General features: G+C 43.0%; 1 protein-coding gene across 2 annotated transcripts in view; it reads left to right on the top strand.

Moving 5' to 3' along the window:
* LOC124416138 (rap1 GTPase-activating protein 1-like) overlaps positions 1-25819 on the top strand; it is a 140660-nt gene that overhangs the window by 99722 nt on the left and 15119 nt on the right. For both annotated transcript variants that reach the window (XM_046897032.1, XM_046897033.1), the window contains exon 4: positions 23955-24263. In XM_046897032.1, the coding sequence (XP_046752988.1) occupies positions 23955-24263 (309 nt within the window). The remainder of the gene's footprint in view (positions 1-23954; positions 24264-25819) is intronic.

Below are 25819 nucleotides of genomic sequence, written 5' to 3'. Positions count from 1 at the left end.
TGTGAAAGTATGAATCTTCAGAGCTGCGTTAAATATATTTCTTTATTTTAAATATATGTATATACAATTATACATATATATTGTATATATAATCGAAATTGGATAAGTTTGGAGAATACATAAGTGAGAGTGATTAATTATGCGTGTATACCGTAAATGTTGAACTGCTCCTTAGATACAGACATCAATTTCGTAATAATCTCTCGAAAGTCGTTAGTACGAATATAATCGTAAATCAAATAACGTAATAGGAGAAAAAAGTTTTACATATACTATGGTATCTTAAAATGTCAGAGATACGCAAACGAGAGTGACGTATATACGTAAAGTGAATCGAGGGCAATGTAGATTTAGTCTTTTGAAAAACTTTCTAATTAGATCCGAACGCTCCGGTTTTATACGTAAAGAAATTTTTTAAATTAAATTCCGAATGCAAAGAGCACCCTCGTCTACTCGAGATGTCCTGCGGAAAGGAGCTTGGAGCGGTAATTAGTTTACCCAATTTTTCAATTCGTCTTGCAGGTGGAATCCTTTCGAGTTGGTTATCGAATCGTTGAAAAAAATCGATCTCCGCCGGTACGATCTTTGTGCCGCCCGTAGCATGCATTCTACGAGCATTCACCCGAGTCGGTTCTTTTTCACTTGACGGGGTTCACATCTTTCTTTTTTCCTCTCTCTTTCTCTCTCTACCTCTCTCTCAACGGAGGAAGTTGATAAAAATAAAAATAACGTCCCAGGACATACAAAAGAATGGTAAGAGGGGGCCATCGGCGTGCTTCACGAGACAAGGAAACAAGTCGACCACGAAATGACATCCGCTTGCAGCCGAGCAGTCTTGTCCTGGCTCCGCGTTCTCTTCGTTGTCCAGTTTTCAGAAACTTCCTCTTGATTCTCTGTTCCCTTTTCCCTCGGCTTCGTCTTCGTTTCGTTCCTCGCCACAACCAATTACAGTTCTTAACGAGTTCACTTGAACGTATAAACGTCCGCAACTGACAATAATTTTTAACGCTTCGTGCATGAGGATCGTATACACTTAATACCCGAAAAACGTTTTCAAACTGCAGGCAGAAAATTTTATACATCATTTTTCTGTAGAAATCAATGACTCCTCACAATTTTTACCTCACTTTTTTCTTCTATTGACAGAAGTTAGTCACCTGATTATCACTCAATAACTAAAAACGGTTTGGTCATTGTGAACAAACGGTTTGAAAGGGGTTTTCTAGAAATGGTCTTTCACGCGTTGAGAAAAGCCTTATACATATATTTACAAATAATCAGAGGTGCTCCAGCACTTTTGTCATATCAACCTCATTCCAGAGAAATAGTTTTATTTGGTTATTACAAATGTTTTCCACTTCTTCGAAGTAAGCAAATACGTTTACTCTAACAGATCAAATAAGTGTGAGATATTATACAGTTTTGTCGAAATGCTTGAAATCCTTATCGCGCATCCAAAGATAAAGTTTCAAGTATCTAAGTCAAGATCATCTGTGTCTAATCACGTTCGGAAACTTTTATCCGATCGTGTATAGGTACAGTAACATACGGTTATACATACTTACATCTTACTATCTTCTCTCTGACAATCTTATAGTTGTACATGCACCTTTCCAAATTATTTTCTACACGTACAGGAATAATGCGAAGAGTAAACAGGCGCGCACCTGTGAATTGATTGACACCCAGCTCAGTCATATCGAGACGCTAACACGTTGGCCAAAATTCGTCAAGGAAGAAGAAAGGTTGCCTGAGAAACATGCACTCCTTACACCCGATAATTTGTACCTTAGGTGTAAATTGATTGCAGTAGCATGTATGAAATTCTATGATACCCAGAATCCTTTCACTTATGATGAACTACATTGCCTCGTGATATTTTCAATCGCATGACCCTTCGACGAGCGATGATAAATACCACCTCATATTTCGTACAAGCCATCTGTTTCCCACTTTCTCAGGACACGCCATGATAATGTCAAGTGCCTGTAATCCTGGCTAACCCAAAGGCGATGTGCGGTGCAGCCTTTCCCGTAGAGCGCATAACGCTCACCGAGTATATATCCAAAGGACGGTGATGATCCCCGATTGGTCGAAAGTCACGGTGGAAGTGCGCCGAGAGCTGCGCACGCAGTTCGGTTAACGTTTGCTTTTCACGCTTGTCGAGTGTATTACCAGCCGAGGCCAGTTGACGGTTGCGCTCCGTTCTGCCGTGGTTGGATTCCCTACGCGTTTCCCGAGCATTTGACGTACCTACACGCGGGGAGTATACCGTAAACCGTAAACGAGTACACGGGAGGAGAATACTTTCTACTCTGACCTCATACTCCTGTTTTAGAAACATGTAAAACAACTCGGCATTCGTCAAATTTTAAAATGAACACTAGTAAACCGTTGACGACGCTGCAGTTTCACGTGTACCAGTGTTGTTCCGCAACGCGGATAATGATCCTGAAATCTCGCTTCATTGCCGATTTTCTTCGTCTCTGAACACGACGATCATCAAGTGTTACGTAAAAGTGTTGAACGCGTCATCGTTGTCATTGTCATCGTCATTGTAATCGTTATCGTCGTAATGTGTCTTATACCGCATGTGAGGAAATGCGTAACTTAAACAGTCTTAACGTTCATCACGGACATCAAGTGCCCCGAAGACTTAACAAATGACTGCAATTTTATACCAATGCATTTTCTCTTCTAATCATATCGTTCCTGCGTTTTATTATTGTCGTTCAAATTTTATTACCCCGTGGCTTCGATCGGACGACAGAACGCAACGGCGTTTCTGTATCGAATAAACCGGTAAACATTAGGAGCTTGGATATGATGGGGGTACTGAGGTGGAGGCAAGATCTTAGATCAGATGCTGGCCAACAACAGCAGCGGCCAACATCGGAGCAGCCCAATGCTACGCACACTCTGCCCAAACTTATCATGCAGGTGAGTTGATGGTCGCTGTAAAAAAACGTAAAAAGTATACTGCCCCTTTACGACCTCTCCTCTCCTCTCCTCTCCTCTCTTCGTCTTTCCTCTCGTTTCATCTCATCTCATCTCATCTCATCTCATCTCGTCTTGTACTTTGCCGTTGGACCCTGTAACACTCCTGCAGCCTTCCACCGGACACTAACAGTCCCATTCCAAGTTTAGGACCGAGTTTTCTATATACCTACTCAGGCTTATCCGGGCGCTCGGTAAAACTCGAGGTACATACCTGTTAGATCCGTTGAACCTCGAGGACCTAACCGCCTCTAATGCTTTATCGGTAGAACCAAGATCGGGGATAAGGTGTCCTTACAACAACTCTGTTCCTTCTACCGATACACGCTGCGGGAGAAGAGCTTCTCATGCCCGTACAATATATATATACCTACGTGTACCTGTGCCGATGGTGAATGTTTCATTCGGCAACCATTGGCGCGACCACGGTGGTATAAGGGGTATGGAGATCTGAAAAAGTAAGGAGCAGCAAAAGAACGAAAAACACCGTCTACTTTATGCCTCCGCCTCCGCCTCCTCCTCGCGTGTGTGCAGCCAGGGTACGTGCGCTAACTTCGAACGGTGTTCTCAACCTTTAACGTAGTTTCGTATTCGTTGCGCACGAACGCCGCCGTGTGCTGTACCGAGAGAAGAGAATTGCGTTGAGAATTGAATTTTTTCGTCGAGACAGCGTCTCTGGAATACTCAAATACTCAAATACTCAAATCTTCTCCGCGAGAAGCGGCGGCCGATCTCGGACCTCTCGGGCGCTAATTGGTCTCGTTATGGATTTTTGTCCTGTATCTTGTACGGGGTGAAGGAAAAAAAAATGGAACCGATTAACGTGTGTCAATCGTTTGGACAGGGAACACGCCGAGTTTCTTTTACGATTGGTTAACCTAGAGAGGAAGACAACTACTTGAGGTGAAAAAAAATTCCTCCCACGTTTATCGCGGTCAAAGAAATTCCTTGTCCGTGGTCCGACCGCTCTCTTTCTTCATTATAATGTATAATGTAAGCGGTGGATTGAACTTTTTTCAACCTATGTCACCACCCGGTTTATAAAATTAGTGTAGAACGGAACGTGTGTAAACATCACCTATAAGGTATTTTCAGCTTTTTTTGTTATTATGCATATATAAGCGCATAACAACACCGTTATGAAATCAATGTGAAGCGACTTCACCTTGAGATGTTGATCGAAAGCTACCGTAAGTTTTGCTGCACGTGTCGAAATGGTTGAACGAATACGGTTCCATAACTGCAGCTAGGCCAAGCGTTAATTACCAATTATAAATTACGCTTGAGAAGGAAAGTCGTCTATACGTGATGTGTGTATAACACATACATATCATGTACATAAACACATACATATACGCGTGCACCTCTTTCTTACTGCAGTCATGTGTTTACCGTTTAAATTATGTCTACGATCACTACCACAGCTGATATCCTACCAACATCATGAATCATTCGTTTCCACATAGATCGTAATAACATTATCGCATGCTGAATCGTTTAACAGTTCTCTGTCGATCGTTGATTCGCACATACGTACATACACACGTGTAACTACAGTATCCTTACCGAGATCAGCTTAAGGAAAAATATGTACCTACTTCGAAGACGACGTTGAGTACAAGGATGAAAAAACTTTTCATGCTTTCGCAATATCATATGGTATGCACTCTTCATAACAGACGGCGACGACGCGGCGAACAATATAAATCAGCTTTGTGAGGTTGTTTTCATTTAAATTTATATTACTTTATCATATTATTATATATTTACAATATCGCAGACTAACGATGCTGCTTTGATACGATATCATTCATTATTTTTGATCGGTCGCACCATGGAGGAAATTAGATACGGGCTCAATATCGTAGATCTCGCTTTATATCTGAAAACGAATTTGTCATTTTTATCGCTGACTCGTACATAGATTGCAAACGACGAATCGACGCAGTTAGCTGGTTGTTTTTTGTTCGTTTCTTTCTTTCTTTCTTTCCTTCCTTACTCCTTTCCTCTTGATTTCAGGATTATAGATAGAGGAAAGACGCGTCTCTTATGATCGTTGCATCGTCTGCAAAGTACTTGGAATCCCCATTTACATATGCAGGATAAATAAATAGCCGGGGAGAATTATAGTACGGAAATAGACCAATGCGTATATGTATGTATACATGTGCAGTGTTATACTTTCTGCGGTGGTGAAGCATCAGGGGTGGCCATGGCGTGGCGCAGCAATAGCGGAGCCCTGCGCTCGTCCCAAGCTAGAGGTGATTATTTTAAGCCCGTGTAGCGCACTTGCGCTTCGTTTCAACAAAATTCCTTTAAATTCAATATTGAGATCTGCCTCTTCTATTCCCGTAGCTGACGACAGCAACGCCGGCGCTCTGCACCGGCAGAAATTGCGATTCATACGTTATGTTGATTAGTTTTTTTTTTTCTTCTTGTAGCTCACGCGTTTTTTATTTTTCCATTCAACTTTTTTTTCTCACTCCGCAAATTACCGCTTGTTACCGGCTCTCCTTCGACGTATTGACGCAGCTGAAGCTTCAACGCGTGCTAACAGTTGCTTTTTACAATGATGTGTACATCCGTAGGTATTACATGCAGAAATTCACCTTGTAGCTTGTTAGTTGAATTAGCGCCAATGAATTGCTCCGGTGCGTACGTAAACATATCCCGGTATTTCGACTATTATAACGACCGTGAAAAATTCTTTCTATAACGACAAATGTTGCGCAAGTTTTTTTTTCTAGATATTTTTAGCTTCTTGTCCTTCCTTTGTTCATTTTATTGTTTCACCCGTGCAAAACCACCCGTGAAATTTGGGGCTTTGAACCACTGGCACAGATCGGGGAGGGCAGAAGTGACAGTTGAAGAAGAAAAAAAAGAAAATAATAATAATAAAAAAAAAAAAGAGCCAGGTGACTGTCTCACTTCAATATCCCGGTTATAGTTTACAAACGGTCTGCGTGTCGATGTGCAAGGGATCTGGACGTGTTCAGCTTACCCTGGGCGTCGCCGTGTGCGTGCGGACGTTTCTCGGTGTATGGCGGCATCGCAGACTGACAACCAGGTGAACTTTGCAGCTGGCACATGCCATTTCCGTCCGAATATAAGTTCGGGGTATAAACACGAACGTTTTAAATGAATTTACGTATTTCACCCATGTGTATCTATAACGTATGTGTATGTGTAGGTAATATACATATACTGGTGCTAATTAGGATAGGTATACCTATACAATCTCGTTTACGAAATCCAAACCTTATTTTTACATTAAACTACTTTGACGACTATCAAACTGATTTACATTTCCTGTTTAAAATAAAACCAAAGCTATTATCGCCGACGCCGGCTGCAGTATGCCGAGGATCAAACCGTTGTGTGTATATATATGTATGTATATATATATCTGCACAGTCAGCCTGAATAACGCTTAAATTTGAACGTAAGTTTATGAAAATTGATTTTTCCAATGGTCACTGGTTACTCACTTTGCGTTCAAATTGTTCAACAAAATACTGCGTCTTATTCAACTTGTTTCTTAATATTATCTTCGCCATTGTCTTATGATTTCCATACTGACCCTTTTTCTCTGAAACGTAATTCTTCTGTCTACGTCTTGATTGTTTTTATTATGCACTGTGCTAGTCTTTATTTATTTATTTTTTTTTTGTTTTATTTTTCTTCCTCTTCTATTCTTCTTTTTTCTCTCGCTTGCATCAGTTACGGTCTACCGATTCCAATATCCATAGAAAACAAATTTTTATGTAAACGAGATGAATTTTTTTTTCTCTCTTCTCGTCTGCTATTTCCATCCAGAGACCCTGGAAACCCTTGAAGATGAATTTGCATCGAAATACTGTAAATCTAAAACCTCTAACTTAACGGTCATGCGGTACTTTGAACTACTGTATTATACGAAGGTATGGATTGGACATTGGATCGGTTTTAACAATAAATCGTCATTTCTAAGGTACGTAATTCTGCGGTCAACTCATTTGTTTTATTCGCACTTCCTACGCCGGTTGTATTCTATTAGTACAGATCGAGTGACAGCCGTTAAACCTTGATTGCAAAGTTCTTCAATTAGTCAGTTGAACTTGAGGATGCGGTGACCACGCGGCTGTTGCGTGTTGAAAATTGCTAGGTTTCCTGAAATGTGATATATACATACATACATACATACCTATTTACATAAGCTTCTCCTGCACGGGACTGGTTGATTAATTTCTTCGAGATCCGACACCCTGCAAGCGCAGTGGCCTATAAGTATAGCAGCACGCCTCTACTTCGTGTCAACAATAAATTCCAATCGATTTTCATGTATGTACGGTATTAATTTTCTTATAACTTGACCGGCTTCCATTCAACGATCAAATCGCCAATTACCGATTCGGATATACCGCGGAGCTAATCTTCGATCATCGGACGTGAAGTATTTTATACAAACAATTGTTTACGACAGCAAAGACTAAACAATATTCTCGATGGTTTTACTTGTTCTACACGCACGCGGAATTAACAACGGATCCGAGATATCCGATTAGTATCGTAACCGTATAAAATGATCGAAAAACGTCGTGACCAATGACGGTTAGATCAGTCGTAGGTACAGATCGAACCGTTACGCTCGTTAAATAAAGGGGATTACAGATAAAGTATCGAACGAGAAGCAATAAGCGTTGTAGTCTTGAATAAAAGAAAATACTTCTAACTTCTCAGTCTCACTGCAGCTCTTTGGCGTTATCAGACCAGCGTATAAATATACATTTATTCGAAATTTCATCTTTACGGCTGCTCTTGATACCCGGAGGAAAAGTTCCCCGGAGAAAAATTTGACCGCCTCCTAAGCTGCGAGGTCGAAGGTTCGGCAAATACTCGTGACACACGCAGGGTGGCTTTGACCTGCGTCGAAACGGCGAAGGAAAATCGAAAATGTAGGTATAAGGTAAAAGTCGATGACGCGTTGGCATCAAAGAGCCGTAAAGTAACTGAGAGAACTGCGTTACTTCGATATCGGTTTATCTCCCGTCGCGTTACCATGCACGAGACAGGGGATAAATAAACTTACCTTAAATTATCACGTCGGTCCGATCGACGCGAGACCCGGTCCTGCAGGCATAATGACTATATACAAAAAGCTGCTATCGAAATCGCCTGCAATGAGAGGTATGCCGGGTAATTATTGCATAAGCGACGCCTGTTTGTTTGTACGTTAAACGTCGGTTCGATATTTATTCGGTATTTTTACATAGCTCGTATCTTTACGGCTCGACCTTTCTTGTAAGTTTAAAATTAAAAAACATCATACGCGCGATCAGGACTCAGCGTGCTGCCGATTTCTTAATTAGGAACTAAATTTTATCGATAAATCTTTGATCTGCTGTAAATTATTGACGAGGTTCCGCCACTGTGATTTCGGAATTCGGTACACCTTTGTAGCTCCCGAGTTATTCTAGGTACATTGAAACTTGTACGAGTAGGTTATACGAGTTACAACATCCTTCCGGTTTCACGTAGGTATCTATTATACCGCGTAATAACCAATCGCGGAATTGCAATTAGCCGGAAAATGAACTGCTAATTGGTGATTGCAATTACGCTTTTATAAAACAATTGTGCAGTATGTTACGTCGTATAAATATTTTCTTGCGGTAGCCGCTCGGTGACTTGTAGCAGTTGATGGAAAAAAGATAAGCTTTACGGTGGCGATAACGAATCCAGGAAAACTGGAAAAGACTGGGTTTTTTGCACTGACTCACAGTGAAAACGCCTTTTTGCGAAATCCGTCGTCTTTCAGTCTCGCCGTTTAATCGTGCGTCGATACATCGAGTATTTTACAAAGTTTGAAAACGATTACGTTATGTCACAAATATCAGGAGTCGTCGTTTTACCCTGCGACCGATAATTTATTGTCGATGAAGTTCCCAGAGTGTTTATTGAAAAAAAAAAAAATTATGATTGAAAAAATCAAGTACATCTACCCAAAATCAGGCCGTGAGATGATCGCGATCGATGCGATTTTGTCGGTCGATCATCGCCCCCTGCGCAGTCAGTGAACTCGGTCGATCCGGTAAATCGAACGCGGCCGACTTGACAGTCGTCTTTGGTACTGATACTGTTTGGCTAACCTAAGCAGACGTCGCCGCGGGTGATAAATTTTGTTTGCCGTTGTTTGTTTGTTTTCATTTTGCACTACCGTCGATTATTCGACGTTAACCAAACCGTAACGAAGTAAAAAAAAAAAAAAAAATTAAGTGAATATCGTGGGACTTGGAATAACCGCTGTATGGTCGTAACGACGAATGATGTGATTTAACTTTTATAATTAAAGAAAAATTGTGAGGATAGATTAATTATTTTATTTTTTTTATTTTTCTGCGAAAACTAGGGGAAGAGTTACAAAGGAGATGTATTCTATACTATATTAATCGTGCAGCATTTTTTATGTTATTGACTCTGAATGTCGATGTTCGTTATACATATAGATCATACATATATGCCAGCCAATCTTATATTGGCCATTGAAATTTGGGTAATTATATTTTTTCCGTTGTGCAAGAAATACTATATATTATGTGATACATGAAAAGTGACAATACGAATTGAATATTTTTTTTCATACCGTCTTTGCAGAGGTTGTTATTATGCGAAAAATGTTGGAGCGAATATGCCAAGCGAAAGGGACCGTCTCGGGTACAGCCCCGAAGAAATTTGCATAAAAGTTATTCCGCCACCTTACTATAACACGTAATGAGCAATTAACATTTGAATACCAGCAGAACAATCGAGCAACTTGAATTCGAATTTCACATTGAAAATTCTAGTTTTACAGATATTTGATAGGGGAGGGGGGGGGGGGGGGGGGGGGTAGAAAATATTTTGGTCAATAAATTGAAAGTTATCCAGTTATTGTAACAAAAAATTATTGTACATAAGGCACAATGCTTTGGGAAAGAAAAGGATTTTTGCATTCGAGAACGCTGGATAGATGAGAAAAACCCATTCGCCTAGTTCAGTTAACTAACCTTAGCCGAGAATGCTTAGCAGAGGATCTGTTACCCGCGGTTGTCATTACCTGGTAAAAGTGGATTCCGGAGTAAGTTGAGAGGGCGATAGAGGAGAGAGGAGAGAGGAAAGAGGGCTGGAGAATGAATAATTAGGAAGACCTAGGAGAGCCTAGTTCAACCGTAGTAATTCGGCTGACTGCGATAAATTTCCCCAAGCGAGACGACATCCGGTGCGCGGCCTGAGGATAATGAAAACTAGGTGACGAACTGCGAGTTAAACTTCTTATTTCTCTGCGACGCGACGTCAGCAGATGAAATTAAATCTATAAATTAAAAGAATTTCTATTGCAGTTGGATTTCTGCAGGCATTTCTGATACCCGTTTCGTTTTTATCAAGTAATATTCACCCGGTATAGAAAACGCGGCGGCAATACACATAATAATTGCCAAACGAACTTTGAACGTCTCACTAATTCAACCGGTGCGATAAAGTGCGCTTGGAGAAATAGAATTTCGACTCGTTCTACGTCCAGATTTGTTACTTGCCGGGTCAGCGAAAGTGTACCGCGTTAATTACACCTAAGCATGGTTCATCTAGTACGTGACAGTGTAAATAGGTCGTATTGCGATCGGAAGATGCCGACGCGTGGGGTCTGATTTAAGCTCAAATCACTATCGCATTCACGCCATTGACCCAATGCAGCTGACAACGTTTGAGACAAAGCTGGGATTCTCTCTTGGAATGTAAATTAATTTCATTCCCAGCACACCTTTGTCGTAGTGTAGAAGGTATACGTAGGCACCCTATTATACATGTATGTATACCTTGTAGGCCGCAGACGCGACGGTATCTGGGCGCGTCCAACAATATGTGAAGTGAATTATTCATTCGCGTGTCGGTCAGTGACTCTCCTCCGCTGCAGTACTCGCTTATGGGTTATATGTTGAAGAATTTTCTTGTCAAATCAATTCCTTCATTCGCAGCTGAGAGAATTCCACCCTTGTGCGGTGTTACCGCGAGCTTCTTTGACAGTGTCTAACCGCTGATGCTCGACAAAAAAATTCCAAGTTGTACGGCGCGGGCTGCCATGGAAAAAACTTGTTAAATACCAGCCGCTGCAGGTCTCCCATTAACATATCACTTCTCACTTGGACATCGATCTTGCAACGAAGCGCGACATTATAATCTCCTCAATAAGCCAATCTCTCGCGGCAATTATTCATCGAATACTTGGCGTAAGCCGGTTCACATACCCGGTTATAACCGTAATTAATATTATCTCCCATCTTTGACTCGGTCCAAAAACGAGGATCCTATCACTGCAGGATGCAGCCACACACTTTAGCCGAGGCGCACGCAGATAACGCGCTATCTTTCCATTATTCAATGCCTATATAGCCGCGGATCGTATTCGGCTTGGTATTTAATACCTCGCACTCCGCATTTCTTCACCTCTCACGCTTTTGTCAATATCGTCGTCGTACACGTTATATGCAGCTTTACATGCAGGCATATATATACTTGCGGCCGCCGTCGTCGCCGACGGTGGTTATATACCTACCTAGAAAATTGAAGAACAATTTAACCCTCCTCGAGAACGCCGCGTTGCCACCGCGACGGGAATAAACGGTGTGTGTATAACAGTTCGATTCGGGGCTTAACATGGCAACCCCATTAGTCGAGAGTTAAAAGAGTGTGTATAAGCGGGGGTGACTCGCCAGGCTCTACGATCTTGCTTGTTATATCTACCTACCACGCAGTATATAGGGTCTGAGCGTGTGAGAAGGGCTTTAAAAAGTCTTCCTCCTTCTCAGATGCGGATGCGTTTTCGTATAAGAGAGACTCGCCGCGATTCGCGTGCTACACACGCATCGCAGATCCCTTCTTTGAGTATTCGTGTGCGTTACACTCATCCTCGGTTATTAATACTGGAAGCTCCCTCAAGTTTTTTTCCATTGACAACGAGCCGGAGCGCGGTGCTTCCCTCCTTTCCTCTTCTTCTCTTCTTTATTTAGTAGCGGACTCTGCACGTACCTACCGCGTGTACTGAACTATCTCTCCACCGCCATGCAATGGCTGCCCTCCTGCTTCTCTTCCTTTGAATAGTCTTTGCCCAGCATCTCGCTCATTGTCGGATGCAGAGGGACCGGCTGAATCCCTTGGTTACTTTTACGACTCGCGAACGCAACCCTTCTTTGCCCCCGAAGCGCGTTTTATGCATCATGCATTCGCTCGGTTTGTGCACTCAAGGATTTTTACCCGCAGGATTAATCCGCCGCCGCCGCCAGGCTTACGGATGACGAAAAGGACGGACGGATGCGGTTTACGTAGCTGCTGATATCAGGATCAACGAACAACCGCCGTTCTCGTAGTAGACGCCTCTCTATTTCTCTTGCAAATGCCAATTTCAGAATGCAATTAAAATTTAGAACCACATCGGAATAACGCCCTTGAACCTTGGTCGTCGGCGTCGCTGTTGCATCCTGCGGAAACAGCTTGAATATTAATTTATCTCGGCTTCGTAGCGACGTCGCACCGTTTCGCTTTTCGATGCGGGGTTTCTCGCGTCCCGTATCGCGGATCTTATCCTGTTTTATGCCGAGTGGAAACGCACCTCGACGGACGAAAATACTCTTCAAACGATATAATTATGTTTATGTATATCGTATACGCTTTTATCTGTAGGTTGATAACTTCGACATTCTCCTGTCGCAAACAAGCGGGCACATCCGTGAATCGTATTTGTGTTTTTCAAACCAGAGGTCAACTTGGGCGCAAAGAACCGCAATAAAATAGTGACGCACAAATAAACAGGAAGAGACTAGACGCGTGTTGCAGAGTCCTCGAAAAAGCTGAGTTTCATGGAAACTCCGAGGAGCCGAAGGTGATAAGAGACTGCAATCCTGAGACACGACTGTCGTAGCAACTTGAATTGCAAATCTACTCTGTATCCGGCTACATTGGGTAATGGAAATTTGCTGTACTGGTCGTTTCGAAGGTTCCATACTTAGCGTGACCCTCGAACTAAACTCTCACTTTCCATGCCGATGCTTCGTCACCTCCTTACAGTTCTCACGTCCCGAAGTATCTTCAATTGCATTTTTCGATAAACCGTTCATGTACATCGGCTGAGTAACTTGTATCGATTTTAGATATACGTAGCCAAATGTTTAACGTTTGTACGTATAAAAGAAAAAATGTTGTTCCCGTGGAGGAAAGTAGAGGCGAACGTACCGTTGAAGAAAATTTGCGGAAAATTACAGGACGGGATAAACGTGGACTGATTAATAAAATAAAACCGCACGAGACGTACTTTCAAAGTCTTTACTTCTTTCCATCTACCGACGTTTCAGACATGTTTCTCTCTTCGTACCGTGCATGGTCTTAGCCAATTGAACTCGGATTCTTTTCTTCTCGAGGAGACGGGGAAGGGATTACGGAAGAGTGGCTCACTCACTCCAAGTCTTGAAGAAGTGCGTTCACTTTGCGGATAGCACGTTCGACGTTAAGCCTGTCGTGTATATGTGTAATACGGATGTGCCTTATACGAAGGACTTATGTAATTTGTTGTGCGTTGAGAGAGAGAGCGAGCGAGAGAGAGAAAGAAACGAACGAGAGGGAAGATGAGAGTCCAGTGAGATGAAAGAGACGAAAGGCGAGAATGACAAATTATCGGAATTAGCCTCCTGTGTGATTTTACACGCGGCAAAATTTGATATCCCGCCTTTTAACTCAACATGGGATGAGGTAATTGCCTTCAGCCTTTACTCGTCTACCGCGCACCTCGGTATTATTGCTACCTTGCAAAAACCACTGTGCGGCCTGTGCCAAGCTGTCTATACCATCGAATTTACGATCCGCTATACACACGCAGCAGCGGTGATACGCATTTCCGACACCCGATATATGTATCGCCCAACTATTTACTCTACGGAATACCCACGACGTTGCGCAGTTGGCCGGCGTTTAATGATCCGTAAATTTCTGTCCATTCCTCATTCTGATCTCAGGCTTATTTCTGTATTTATTCCACAGGTTAAACAACCTTTACGTTTCATCAGTATTTAATGGCGATTTTTTTTTTTTTTTTCTTCTTCTTTAGCACACGGCGAATGCAACGACGTTGAATGTATACTCGGATTTTTACCAACTGTGTAAGGACCTGAATTCATAAACGTGGTACATCAATTGCACTAATCCAATACGTATTAATGTAATTATATTACGTATGTAGGTAGATTCGACTATGCGTAACAATTTTGGAACTCGGGCGTTCATTTCGTTCCCGATAAATCCCGTCTTTTTTCACCTCTGAACTCTCTCGGCCCTCTTCGACGTCAAAGAGCTCTAACCAATTTAGGCTCCGATTCAATACCCTGGAACACTTTGTCGGTGTGTCTGGAAGCGATACATCGTCCAGGGTGAATCGAGGATAGGGACGGGGACGGGGATGGGGATGGGGATCTCTCGTATTCAATCAAGAAAGTTTAACATCCCTAAGATGTGGGGTGAGGCCGTAGGGGGGAGGATATGGGTGCTGCGATCGGCCTCCGGAGCAAACGTATATTGAAATAAGCGCGAGGAGATGGCCAGCGGTGGATCGGGAAAACATCCGAGAGGCGATTGATGTTGCCGAGAAAGTTTTGTTGAATGGATGCAATTTGGCGTTTCGTAATCTTAACCCTCCTCGCGGGCAGCGAAAGATTGCCTTATACCTAGCCTTGGCTTATCGTTAGCTAAACTCCGCCTCGGCCCGTCGCCACTCTGCCCGATGACTCTCATCGCCTTGCACCCGCCGCGCCCCGGGTACCCCGGTTGAAAAGAAAGTATTCTTTCGTTAAGTAACCGAAGACAGGCCTCGCCGTGAATAAGGAGCGAGGAAAACATCGCTCTTTCCTTGACACGGAAATAACAGAAAAAAAAAAAAAAAAAAAAAAAAAAAAACTCAAGTATACGCGGAAGAGAAAATAGTAATAAATGAAAAAACCCACAAATACACACATAGACGAATAGTTTATACGCGTAATTGTTTGAACAAACGTGAAACAATATTGCGATATCGAATTTACGACGGATCAACGACACGGAGATTATACCCGTTTATTGAAGAAATAAAAAAATTAAAAAATTCCACCACTTATTGCCGCGATTATATGAGATCCGATAATGTAATATGGAGTATTCGTTTTGTTTAACGACATTGCGACCTTTCTAATCGCGGCGTAATTGCAGCGACAGGAAAGATGCCGAGAGTCGCTTACGACCGCAAACCTTCATCAGCAGCAGCGAATGTTGTTACAACTGTTCCGGTCTTGGACGACCGTATGTTTTCACTTACTATTTCTCATCTTCATTATGGAAGTATGTACGACTAAATACACACTTTGGTTCGTATATAGAGGGTACGACTGTTCATGTCGCTATACCGAGTCGGCGTACACTTTGCACGGCATCACCCACCAACCGATATTCTTCGTCTTTCGAGAATACATAATAATAGAGAGAGAAAAAATAATGGTGCGGAAAAAAGAATTCTTCGGTAAACGTTTGTCTTCCTTGACGGTCTGTAAAACCAACTGGGTCACCCTAATTATCTTAGTTTCTTTTCGCCACAATGCGAAAGACCGTCTAGATACCCGTTAGACGTTCCACTGTGCTCGAAACGCCCCACGGTTATCGGAATCGCGGTTTTTCACTTCATACGTATAAGTATCCGCCGTTTCAACTCGGCTAGTCTTTTTCTATTCTCGCGTTGCTTTGTACGGATGCTTAGAGAAAACGAGAGCCCAGAATGGTGGGAGCCAACAGCCGCACGCGGCCCACATCTGCCGTGTCTGTCACGGAAATGGCCACGTCCGTAACACCTGCAACAGACGAACGCGGGTGGCGCAGGTGTTGCACGGTTCACAATTTTGGCCCCCCTAACATAATCTCGGTGAACAAAGTGATCGATCATTCTTTCAGATCAGTCTAATTAATTATTTACGCCTCTCTGATAATCGAGACTCAGCTCATAGGCTCATCCTTTTTTTTTCCAAACTTTCGGCCGGACCACAAAAGCAACACGTTTTCTTCTTCTCTTTTCTCATATTATAACCGTGGATCTTTTCGAGACCAACGGTATATATATATATATATATGTGTGTATGTATGTATATATCTCAAGGATCCCGGTCAAAGTCGGAAAGTTCATTTTCCTTTCTTCGAAAGATTAGCCCCTTCGTCGGGTTATCGAAAATTGAGAAAGGGCTATCGTCCGTCCGTTCTCGTCTCTTCTATCCCACCCTATGTGTGTGAACCCACTTTGCTTCGGTCCCCCGAAACTCATCACGAGCCATCCGCTTTTCGTCGTTATTTCGACAATGGACGTGATATTCGGGACTCGTTTAGCCTATAGAGGTTATACGTATAATTAAATGTGAAAATCCACGTAGCAGAGTTATTCCCTTGGGGAGATTATTACGCGGGATATTGCAATATCGGAACCATTTGTTATCCTCTCATTGTGGACATCGGTGTATTAGTCCGAAATATTTTCAGGTGATTTCTTGGAAAGAGACAACCGTAAACGAGAACCTTTTTTAGACCCCAAATTGGAAAGGCCTGATCCGTTGGAGCCACTCTTAGTTAGCTCTGCGTGCATTGTTAAGAGTTTCGAAGCTTGTAGCTAGTTTTATACCTGGAAAGGTTGACTGCAAAATCGGTCCCAGCTAACAGGGGTTCAAGATTTCACCGTACCTTCCGACCTCCGGGTAAATATTACGAAGCTCGTTCAATATCTCGGGGTATCTTCTGGCTAAATACTGCGGTACTCGTGTTTAATAGGTACATACATGCAGGGTAGTAGAAAATTGAAAAATCCCGAGGCAGGGAGCCGGGGGTCGGTGTGTAAGAGCCTGCATGGGCATGAATTATCCGACGTTTAAGTGCTCGGTCGTCATGCATTTTCCCCAGCTTTTTTCATTTCGCACGGCATAAACTCCCCCCGTGGCACGACGGTGCATCGGCTCCTGCAGGAATACAACGAACGCCAACGGATTACGAGGAGGAAGTTTAACGTATCCGCTGTTTCCCTTTCCCCCTTATCCTCCTTCTCTTATGCGAGTAAACTGGTATCTACCTGCCGTACCTACGTTCGCCAGCCGCTCTCACGCCGTCATTTTCCACATTGTAAATCCCTTGCGGGACCGTCTCGGGTCGTGAAGAGCTTTTTAGTCCGCTAACCAAACGACTCTACTTTGTATGTATGTGTAAGGTATTTGTCGGCCTATATCTAAGTCGCATAATCTGCAAGCCCTGCAGCCCGAGGGTGCGTGCACTGTGAGGTGCAGTATTTCTTGGTTCCTTAGACAGCGGATGTTCATCAGGACTTCTTCGAATTGGTTCTTCGCGATTTCTATCCTTCCGAGCATCGTTATCCTCTCGCGAAGGATTGTAACAACGCCAGGATTACCGTATAACCGTTAGAATTACAGCTTAACTTTTTCCGCCGAGCTCTGAGCTGCTGCTGCTGCTGCTGCTGCTGCTGCTGCAAATTTAAACGGATCGCTCGTGGTTCGCGTTCTAACAATTATTTTCTCAATGTTGGCAAATTCCGTTCCGGTTTTACTGTTAAAATTATCCACGGAAGTATCTAATTTTCGTACAACTTTCTGCGGCTAAACGATTCAGAGATGTGTTTACGAAAGAACCGTAGGTTGCAGTAGAGGATTAATCGATAGTTGAATTTAAAAAGAGGATGGAAAATAACAGAGAAATGCAATGTGGACGGTATTTTGCGCACGTTTACTTAACTTCGTCTCTAGTTGGTCCAGCCGTCGGATCGACGTACAAAACAACGCGAGTAAAGTATTCCATGCAACGTTCACTATGTAACAACGGACATATCGCACATGGCCAAAGCGAGTTCGTTTCTATCCGTATATTTTGTCTCTTTGTCAGCTTTGCACTACAGAAATCTTCTTATATACATACATGTACCGTCGGTTATCTTGATCTTAAGAGCAATATATGTACGCCCGCCTATTCAAAAGATAGCAAGAGAACAACGCGCGTCTTCCGCAAGGTGAAGAGACAAAAAAGAACGTTCAACTAGTTCTTTTTTTTTTTCACCTCACTATCCGAGTCGAGTTCCTATATAGCTTGCGAGTTTGTCTGATCGAAAAATCGTCGCAGCACGACCTTTTGTTATACTCTGACAAAATCCTGTATACACGCACAAGTACTTGCAAAAAGATTGTTACGTAATCGGAAAAAAATTCTTATTCATTTTTTTTTTTTTTTTTTTTCCTCTTCTTCGCCTGCGGTAAATTACTCCTCGCGAAAAGCAGACCTCGAGGAGTCGTCGCGGCAGCAACAGCATATCCTCCAGTAGCCGCAGCATCTCACTTCGCGCTTGTTGACGAGGCGATTAAAACCTGTCTGCTAATTGCACCATTATTTAATATTTTGAGCCGTTTACACGCGCAGGCAGGAGATTACGACGTGTGGTTAATTGTATCGTCCGTCCCCTGGTAATGGGCTGGAAATTGTAAGTCTGCGGGAGGCATACTTTTATGTGGCTATATTATGTGTTCTTGCACCGCGCGGGCCGCATATTTTAAAAGTAAATTTTACCGCATTGCCTCTAAACGTCACCATGCAACACGACGCATATCGCAAACCCGTGCTTTCATGGATCCTGCAATCAGCTGGCCACCGATTCCTACGGTGAACCTCGATCAAATTACTCAGATTTTTCATCGACTATACGCGACGTTTGATAGACGCACGGAGAACACGCAACGCGTGTATTATACCTGCAGGATCGTTGTAACATGCTGATGAAACATACATGTATATATATATATATAATATATATAAGTATACATGTATAATATAAATCGATGCACGAAAAAAAAGTGTAGATCCGGGATATCCTGTCTAAACGGAATTGTCCAGGCTGCAGAGCACGTCTTTGTTCATGCTAAAATTGGCGTTATGTAGACAGTTTGAGGTACTTAAATGACAGCATAATTCCCACGCTACCCGCAGAGGTTTTGCACTTTTTTTTTATTCTTTTATTTTTACCTTCACACAAAACTTGTAAACTTGTGCAGAATGGGCATTCGTACTTGTCGACGACACGCGGTGCGCATGTGTGACGTGTGTATGAAGGTTTTTACACATCTCCATCTGCACGTATACGTGTTCCGAGCTCGTGCGGAGGGCTATTGTATCACCGGCTCGTGCTGTTCACGTGAGAACGCAGCCTTAAAGAAGGAAGGGAGGGACAGGTGCTCGTGGCAGAAGCTCAGGTCTACGAGTTTCGCGGAAGCTTCGCAGAAGTTGAAAGATCTCATATTTCAACCACGGTAATAATCACTGCCTAGCGAATCGCGTTCACACTCTGGACTTATAACTGGTTACTGGTGATTGCTTATACTTGCTTATTACACACGGGGAAGGCGGTGCGAGTTACGTATATTTATAGTCAGAACGCAAATCGGTAAATGTCTTATGAGGCGAAGAAAATCCAGAGAAGAACTGTAGGTTAACACTGTGTCATTTATTGCATTATACAGATTCTTTGGACCTTGAAGCGGGATGAGGTAAACCACGATCGTCGATCTCGCATGGTTGCGAAATTTAGGAAGGATAATAAACAGGCGCAGAGTAAACGTTGCATCGGGAATTGCGTCATATGCAGCCTGCACGGAAGACGATGCGATCAATCAATTTGTTCGCGAGTGTAAAACTAGGCTACGTAAATTTTAGTGTAGCGACCAAAGTTTGGAAATTTAAGTTCGGAAGACGGAAATACCGTAACGTACGTCTGGGTTATTGTAGGTATCACATAACCCATGTATGCGATCAGAGGGGAACAGAGTGTTTTCAATGCAAACAACGGTAAATCGAGTTTCGGATTAAGATATGTCAGCGAAGTGGCTCTCGTTACTCAGCAAGTAAGGCATAAATTCAGGCGAATGCAGTTCTTCTTCTTCATCCGCCCACCCGACTATCCTATCCCATTTCCACCTGCACCATAGCTTCACGGCTTGGAATTGACTTGAGCAATTTGAAACTTTCCCTTACTAAGAAGTCCGGAGTCCCGGCTCGTCCGCGCGGGTTTCGTTGCGCCTTTCAATTTAAGAATTCTAAATCCAGCCGAATAGGAAAAAAGGAGGAAATAAGAAGAGATTCCGAGGTCCATCGTCCGCGGCTCGCAGCCCGCGTGTCTCCAAATATAACCTCGTGGTATTTGTGGATAGCTGATGGTGTTTCGTTGCCTACGAAGAGAGGAGGAGATGCTCGTGGTTATCGTTCCTCCACCACTGCAATGAGAAGGATGCAGAGCCTTGGACGAAAACTAGGAAACTTATACTCTTTATACGTCAACTCAACACACCGGGGTGATGAGGAAGACTTTGCATACCTCTCACTGCCAGTCATCGCTAGAAATTTGCCAGGAATTGCTACATCGAGACACCCGAGTCGCGTTCTCAATGAAATTTTATCACCCGAACGAGAATCTCGTCGACACTCTTTATACTGATCGATCGCTAAGTTCACGAATGTACAGGGATTGCAAAACAGGAAATCAGATGTAAAATTGATTATCTTGAGGATGTTAATTGTCGGGAGGTTGGCTTCCAAATTTCATTCACGGTCATTGGAAGCGAAACCCCGCCGGTTCACGATTTCTCTCATCCACGCATGTACCATGCCGCAGTAGGATGATCGTATTCGCTTCAAGGACACGGGTTTGTTTTTCTTTATTCGTTTATTTACACGTGGCTGGTGAGGCTCGTCTCATCATTTGGGATACGTTGTAGCAGCGTACACTCGCAGCCCTTAAAACGGGATCTCACATCGTCTCTAGAGTCTAGGGCCCTTCTTCTTGTAACTCGCACGTCGTTTTTCACGGCTCGTCCGTTAATAGATACCCTGTATGTGTACGATGGTACACTCAACGAGGATATAACCAGCATTTTCTATTTCTCATATTTCTCCAACTACATCTGGGATGATTTACACGAGTATAAAGAAAAAATTAAAGAGTACAAGAGGAAGAGGAAGAGGAGCATGGTAACTAAATTTAGGAATTTACATCTGGTTGTTAGAAACTTAGTTCGAAATACGGAGTCGTATACTCTACGCCACGCGATATGTACTTACGAATCCATATGTACACCTGTATCGGTGCGGTGATCGATCGATTACCTCTCACCATATGCCGTTCGTCTAGTGCGGATATTATCACGAATATTTTTATTTACTTTGTCACCGCAATCATCGCTATACCATGTTGTTATAATTCCCTTCGGAGAGAGTTTCACCGGTTACCTTTAATTGACTGGCCTTTCGTTTGGCAAAGAACGAAATTGGACTTTGCCGTCGGGCTTCGTCAAGTCAAGAGTGGATCGTCTGGCTGTGATGGATAAACGCGACGCTGCAATTTTATATATGTATATACACACACAAACGGGTATCTATACGTGTGTATATATATATATATATATATATATATATATATATATATACTTTTGGTCTGGCCGCTTCGCCGAGGGGAGAAAAAGGAGCAGGAGTCTTAGGAGAGACGAAAGAATACCAAGACGTGATGGAGCTGAATAGAGACAGAGATAGGAAGTAAGGAGGGAAGTAGTGATTCAAGGAAAATCCCATCGGCCAAGAAGAGGTCTATGTACACTACATACTACTACACTTTGCAAATAGCGCATCTCTCGGCGACTCCCTGGATTGTCGTGCTGAACCACGAAGTAGGCGGAGCATATACATATAGTGCATCAACGAATATATGCATGGTACAAAAAGAGATAGAAAAAAATATCTTTTAAACGACGTGTATAAACGAGGTAAAGTTTTCTGCGAGGATGATCTCTTTTTCGACAAATTTTCCGACTAGTCGTTGTCAAAAACCTTCAGCTTGGCACTTTGTCAAGTGGCAGTAGGGAACCGCTGCTACTGCTACTCCAGACGGACAACGAACCATAAAGCCGAACTTGAAACTCGAAACCAGCCTCGAATTACGCAACGGACGGACACGCGGACGAACGGGCATCGTGAAAGTACGGCACGTTCAAGTTGGTAACTGATGCTCCGCTTGTTGTTCCTCCTCCTACGTCCACTTGCATGCCTGCAGCCCTCGTTACTGTCTGGCTTCGTCACTGCCGTGACCGGAACTCCTCTTCCCTACTTCCCTGTCCTGTTTCGGTCCCACGCGACGAGTTACGTCACGTAACGAACTATACGTTATCGGGGCAACTCTTAGCTCGATAACCTGATTAGCCGTTTTTTACTTTCTTTCGATCTTTTTCAAATTGATCTTCAGTTTTAGATTCTTCACTCTGTTGAGTCTCGTTGACTATAGTACTCTCGATACCCGCGTGATTAATCCTCACACTTTCAACCCCTTCCACTATCGGCGATTACCCGCTTCACGTTGCGTTGGGGGGAGGCGAGGAGGAAACGCCACCTGTCCGAGCATATGCTTACTGCTGTGTTATTATCATCATTTCGAGAACGTCGAGGCGTAGCTCTAATCTCCTAAAATATGGCCGGGTGTCGCGGTAACGTAAACCGTGAGAGTTCTTCGGCTGGCGTGCTGTTTATCAACAAGCCTTTCGCGGACCCCCAAGACGAATAGTCTACCCGGGAGTCTTGGTCGCGAGGGGCTGAACAGAGCCTTGTTCTAACGAGCGGATTCACCCCTGTGAATAGGACGCAATTATCACCGTTCTATTGACTCTGGACGGAACTGATAACAAGCCAATGCGCGTCGTTGAGTTGTAAGAACGATGCGTAAGAAACGGGAAACGAAAACCTCCACAGTGCTGTAATATGGTGCCTTCACAACCAGAAACTGTCGGGTTATACGCGCCGCTAATATGCTTTCTTTACAGAACTTCTGTTCCCTCGTAAATACTCGGAATCAAATACGCTTACATACACACATACACACATACACACATACACACATCGCTGTGCTGCGAAGAAGTTCAAGCCTAAGGAAAATATGCTTGGGGATGGACCGAATGCTCGTTTCAAGAAGTCGTTGAACCATTTTCTGTCGACATATCCGCATACCTGGAATCCCTTGCCTACGCTGCAGCTAGAGTAACGGGTAACTGTTATTGGCACTTTAGGCCGTGCAGGACGACCCTATACTTGAAACTCTGTTAATGATTGTAAAGTAAATAGTTCTAAGGTTAAGTTAGAAATTCGGTCCCGGGTGTAAGAATGCCTTTGGTTTTCATTTATAGTCACATGCTTGGGAATAACCCGAAATATAACATCAAGTATAAGCATTAGGTCTGATATTGAGCGCTCCTAATGAAATTCACTCAAGTTTAGAAAGGCTCATTATAAGACCTAATTTTGGCGTGACAATTATAATGCAAGTAAATAGTAAAGTAAATTGACTTTCCATTACCGATTGATTTTCCTGAATTATACAGTTCTATAATACATATGATTCGGATTTTAGATATGATTCTGCTACTATTATCCATGCAAGTGAATACTCTATTCGCCATCTTGGGTGCCAAAGAGTTGCAGCAATGCATTGTTCAGACAGTATATGTATATAAAAATGCCTCGAGCAAGGGGATGTTCGTTACCCCCTAAGTGTATCCTGCACCGCTGTTAAAAGGGTCAGAAACACCGAAGCCTGCAAGTAACGAGCTTTCGGTGAAAAGCTTGCAAGTGTCCCGTTACCCCCTTACGACTCCAACAGCAATGGCTTCTCTCCGTAATGATTAACCGTTCAATTAAAGTTTTCGAATGAAGGGTCTTGGTTGCCTCAAAACGAAGAAGCGATCTGACAACCCCGGAACCCCCAACCGCGCTGGGCTACCCTATCAATTATCGTCGTCCTCCTCCACTTGAATCTCGACGCATCATTTCGCCGTCTTATTGTTAATTCACCTTCAATCTTTCATTTGTTACAGCCGTCCAGAGATGAAAGGCCGACTTCGAGTCCAGCCGGCGGTACTCAGCCCCTCACACCGACTCCTTCACCGTCGCCAGTCGCCGACGCACCGATCGGACGAGCCCTCATGGAAGCCGCACTCTTGCAGGCTGGAACCCAACCTCCACCCATGGTCGTCACACCCCCAGGGTACTGGGTTGAAGGTACCGACCATCATCACACTCTCGATTCCTCGGGCAGAGCCATACTGCCCACTCACCTTGCCTGGCAGCCGACGATAGACCAGGACGACACAGCCAAATGCTACAGACGTCTCTTTGCCACCAGGGTAAGTTGAAAAGGAAACATGAAATAAAATTTTTATCATTTATCTGACGCGTTTCGAAAGCCGCCGCTCTTCCATTTCTCGCAGTGCACTTTGACGAAGCGGAAGTAAAAATTTGACTTGCAGTTTTCCAAATCGTTGTATAGTCTTATTCATTTATGCTCCAGCATTCGATCCACTTGATGTATAACAAATAGCAAAAAGTTACGGTGTTATCTTCGATGGCACTTAGGTGCACTTTGCCCATGCGTATATAAATGTGTAACCTACTACATGTCCGTAACATAGAGTGTACTTTGATTTGAATTTTTAGTACGCATAACGGTGCGGAGAAAACACGTTGCGAGATCTCTTTGCAGGCTTTCACTTATATATGCCAGTGGAAACGCGACGGTATCATATACCTATATTACTTCGTGTGGTATGAAAAGATAAACGAATGAATAAGTAGAGAACCTGATTTAAACTGGTAAAACTTGTAGCTAGACATAATGGAGTTCGACTGGCACGTATATATATATATATACATACGTTTTCGCTCTACTATTCTTCTTCGAGTCGCACTTGAATGACCACGCCAGCTTGGCACGGAATTCTGAAAATCTGGAACGAATTTCGAATTACGCGTTCGAATTGTTGGAAATGTTTGAAGCGACACTTGGATACTTGGTATCACCTAACCGCAATCATTTGTAATGCAATACAACACCTGCTGAATCGCAATGTAATCTCGATTGAATTGAAATGAAAGAAAGAAAGAATGAAGGAAAAAATGTGGGTATAATGTATTCTAAGAAAGTGCTCACGGCGAAATCCGTGATATTATCTATATAATGAAAATTTCTCACAAATTAAATACCACTTTACAGAATGCGCAAAACTTTACGTCGGTCGGCTCACGATTCGCTCCCATGCGATATTCTGCGTAATATATAATACATGATACGGAATACCATGTAACGGAACACAATAGCAGACTTCCAAGTAGTAATTGTCTTTAATTACTAATTGCAATATCAATTAACGTAACACACTTAAGCCAAGCCTCTACTCCGATTCCAGTTCAGGTATACTGTACATAAACTTTATACCTCTGTTGTACAAGGGTTGTAAGGTACGAAACCCGCACAGTGCAAACTATCGTTGTTGGTACCTTTAGACTCTTAGTCCATTGTTGTTGTTCGTTACGCGGAAAGTGGGGCAAAACGACGCGATTCCTGTTTTCCGAACCTTGTGACAACACCCGCCGTCAAATCCAACTTCTTTTCGAATATACACCGCGTATAATACCGTAACTATGAAAATAACTGCTGCCTTTTCCAGTTGGTATAGATAATAGAGAGAAAATTGTGTCGAATTGTACGCTCATTGGGATAAATTCTAATAGATCCTGAACGATGTTCGGACTTTATTCCAGTGTCTAGTAATATTTATTCTTCTTTCTTGCTCCTTACATTACGACTCGTATGAATAATAAACAAGCTTTGAAACGCACAACTGTGAGAGTAGGCAAACCGCATCTTCGACGCAGTAAGTACAATACCTGCGGTTTGCGGGGC

Source organism: Diprion similis, chromosome 2 (genome assembly GCF_021155765.1).
Source record: "Diprion similis isolate iyDipSimi1 chromosome 2, iyDipSimi1.1, whole genome shotgun sequence".
In the NCBI taxonomy this organism is placed as follows: Eukaryota; Metazoa; Arthropoda; class Insecta; order Hymenoptera; family Diprionidae; genus Diprion; species Diprion similis.
Note: the sequence above shows the minus strand (reverse complement) of the source record. Positions and strands in the feature narration are given on the sequence as shown.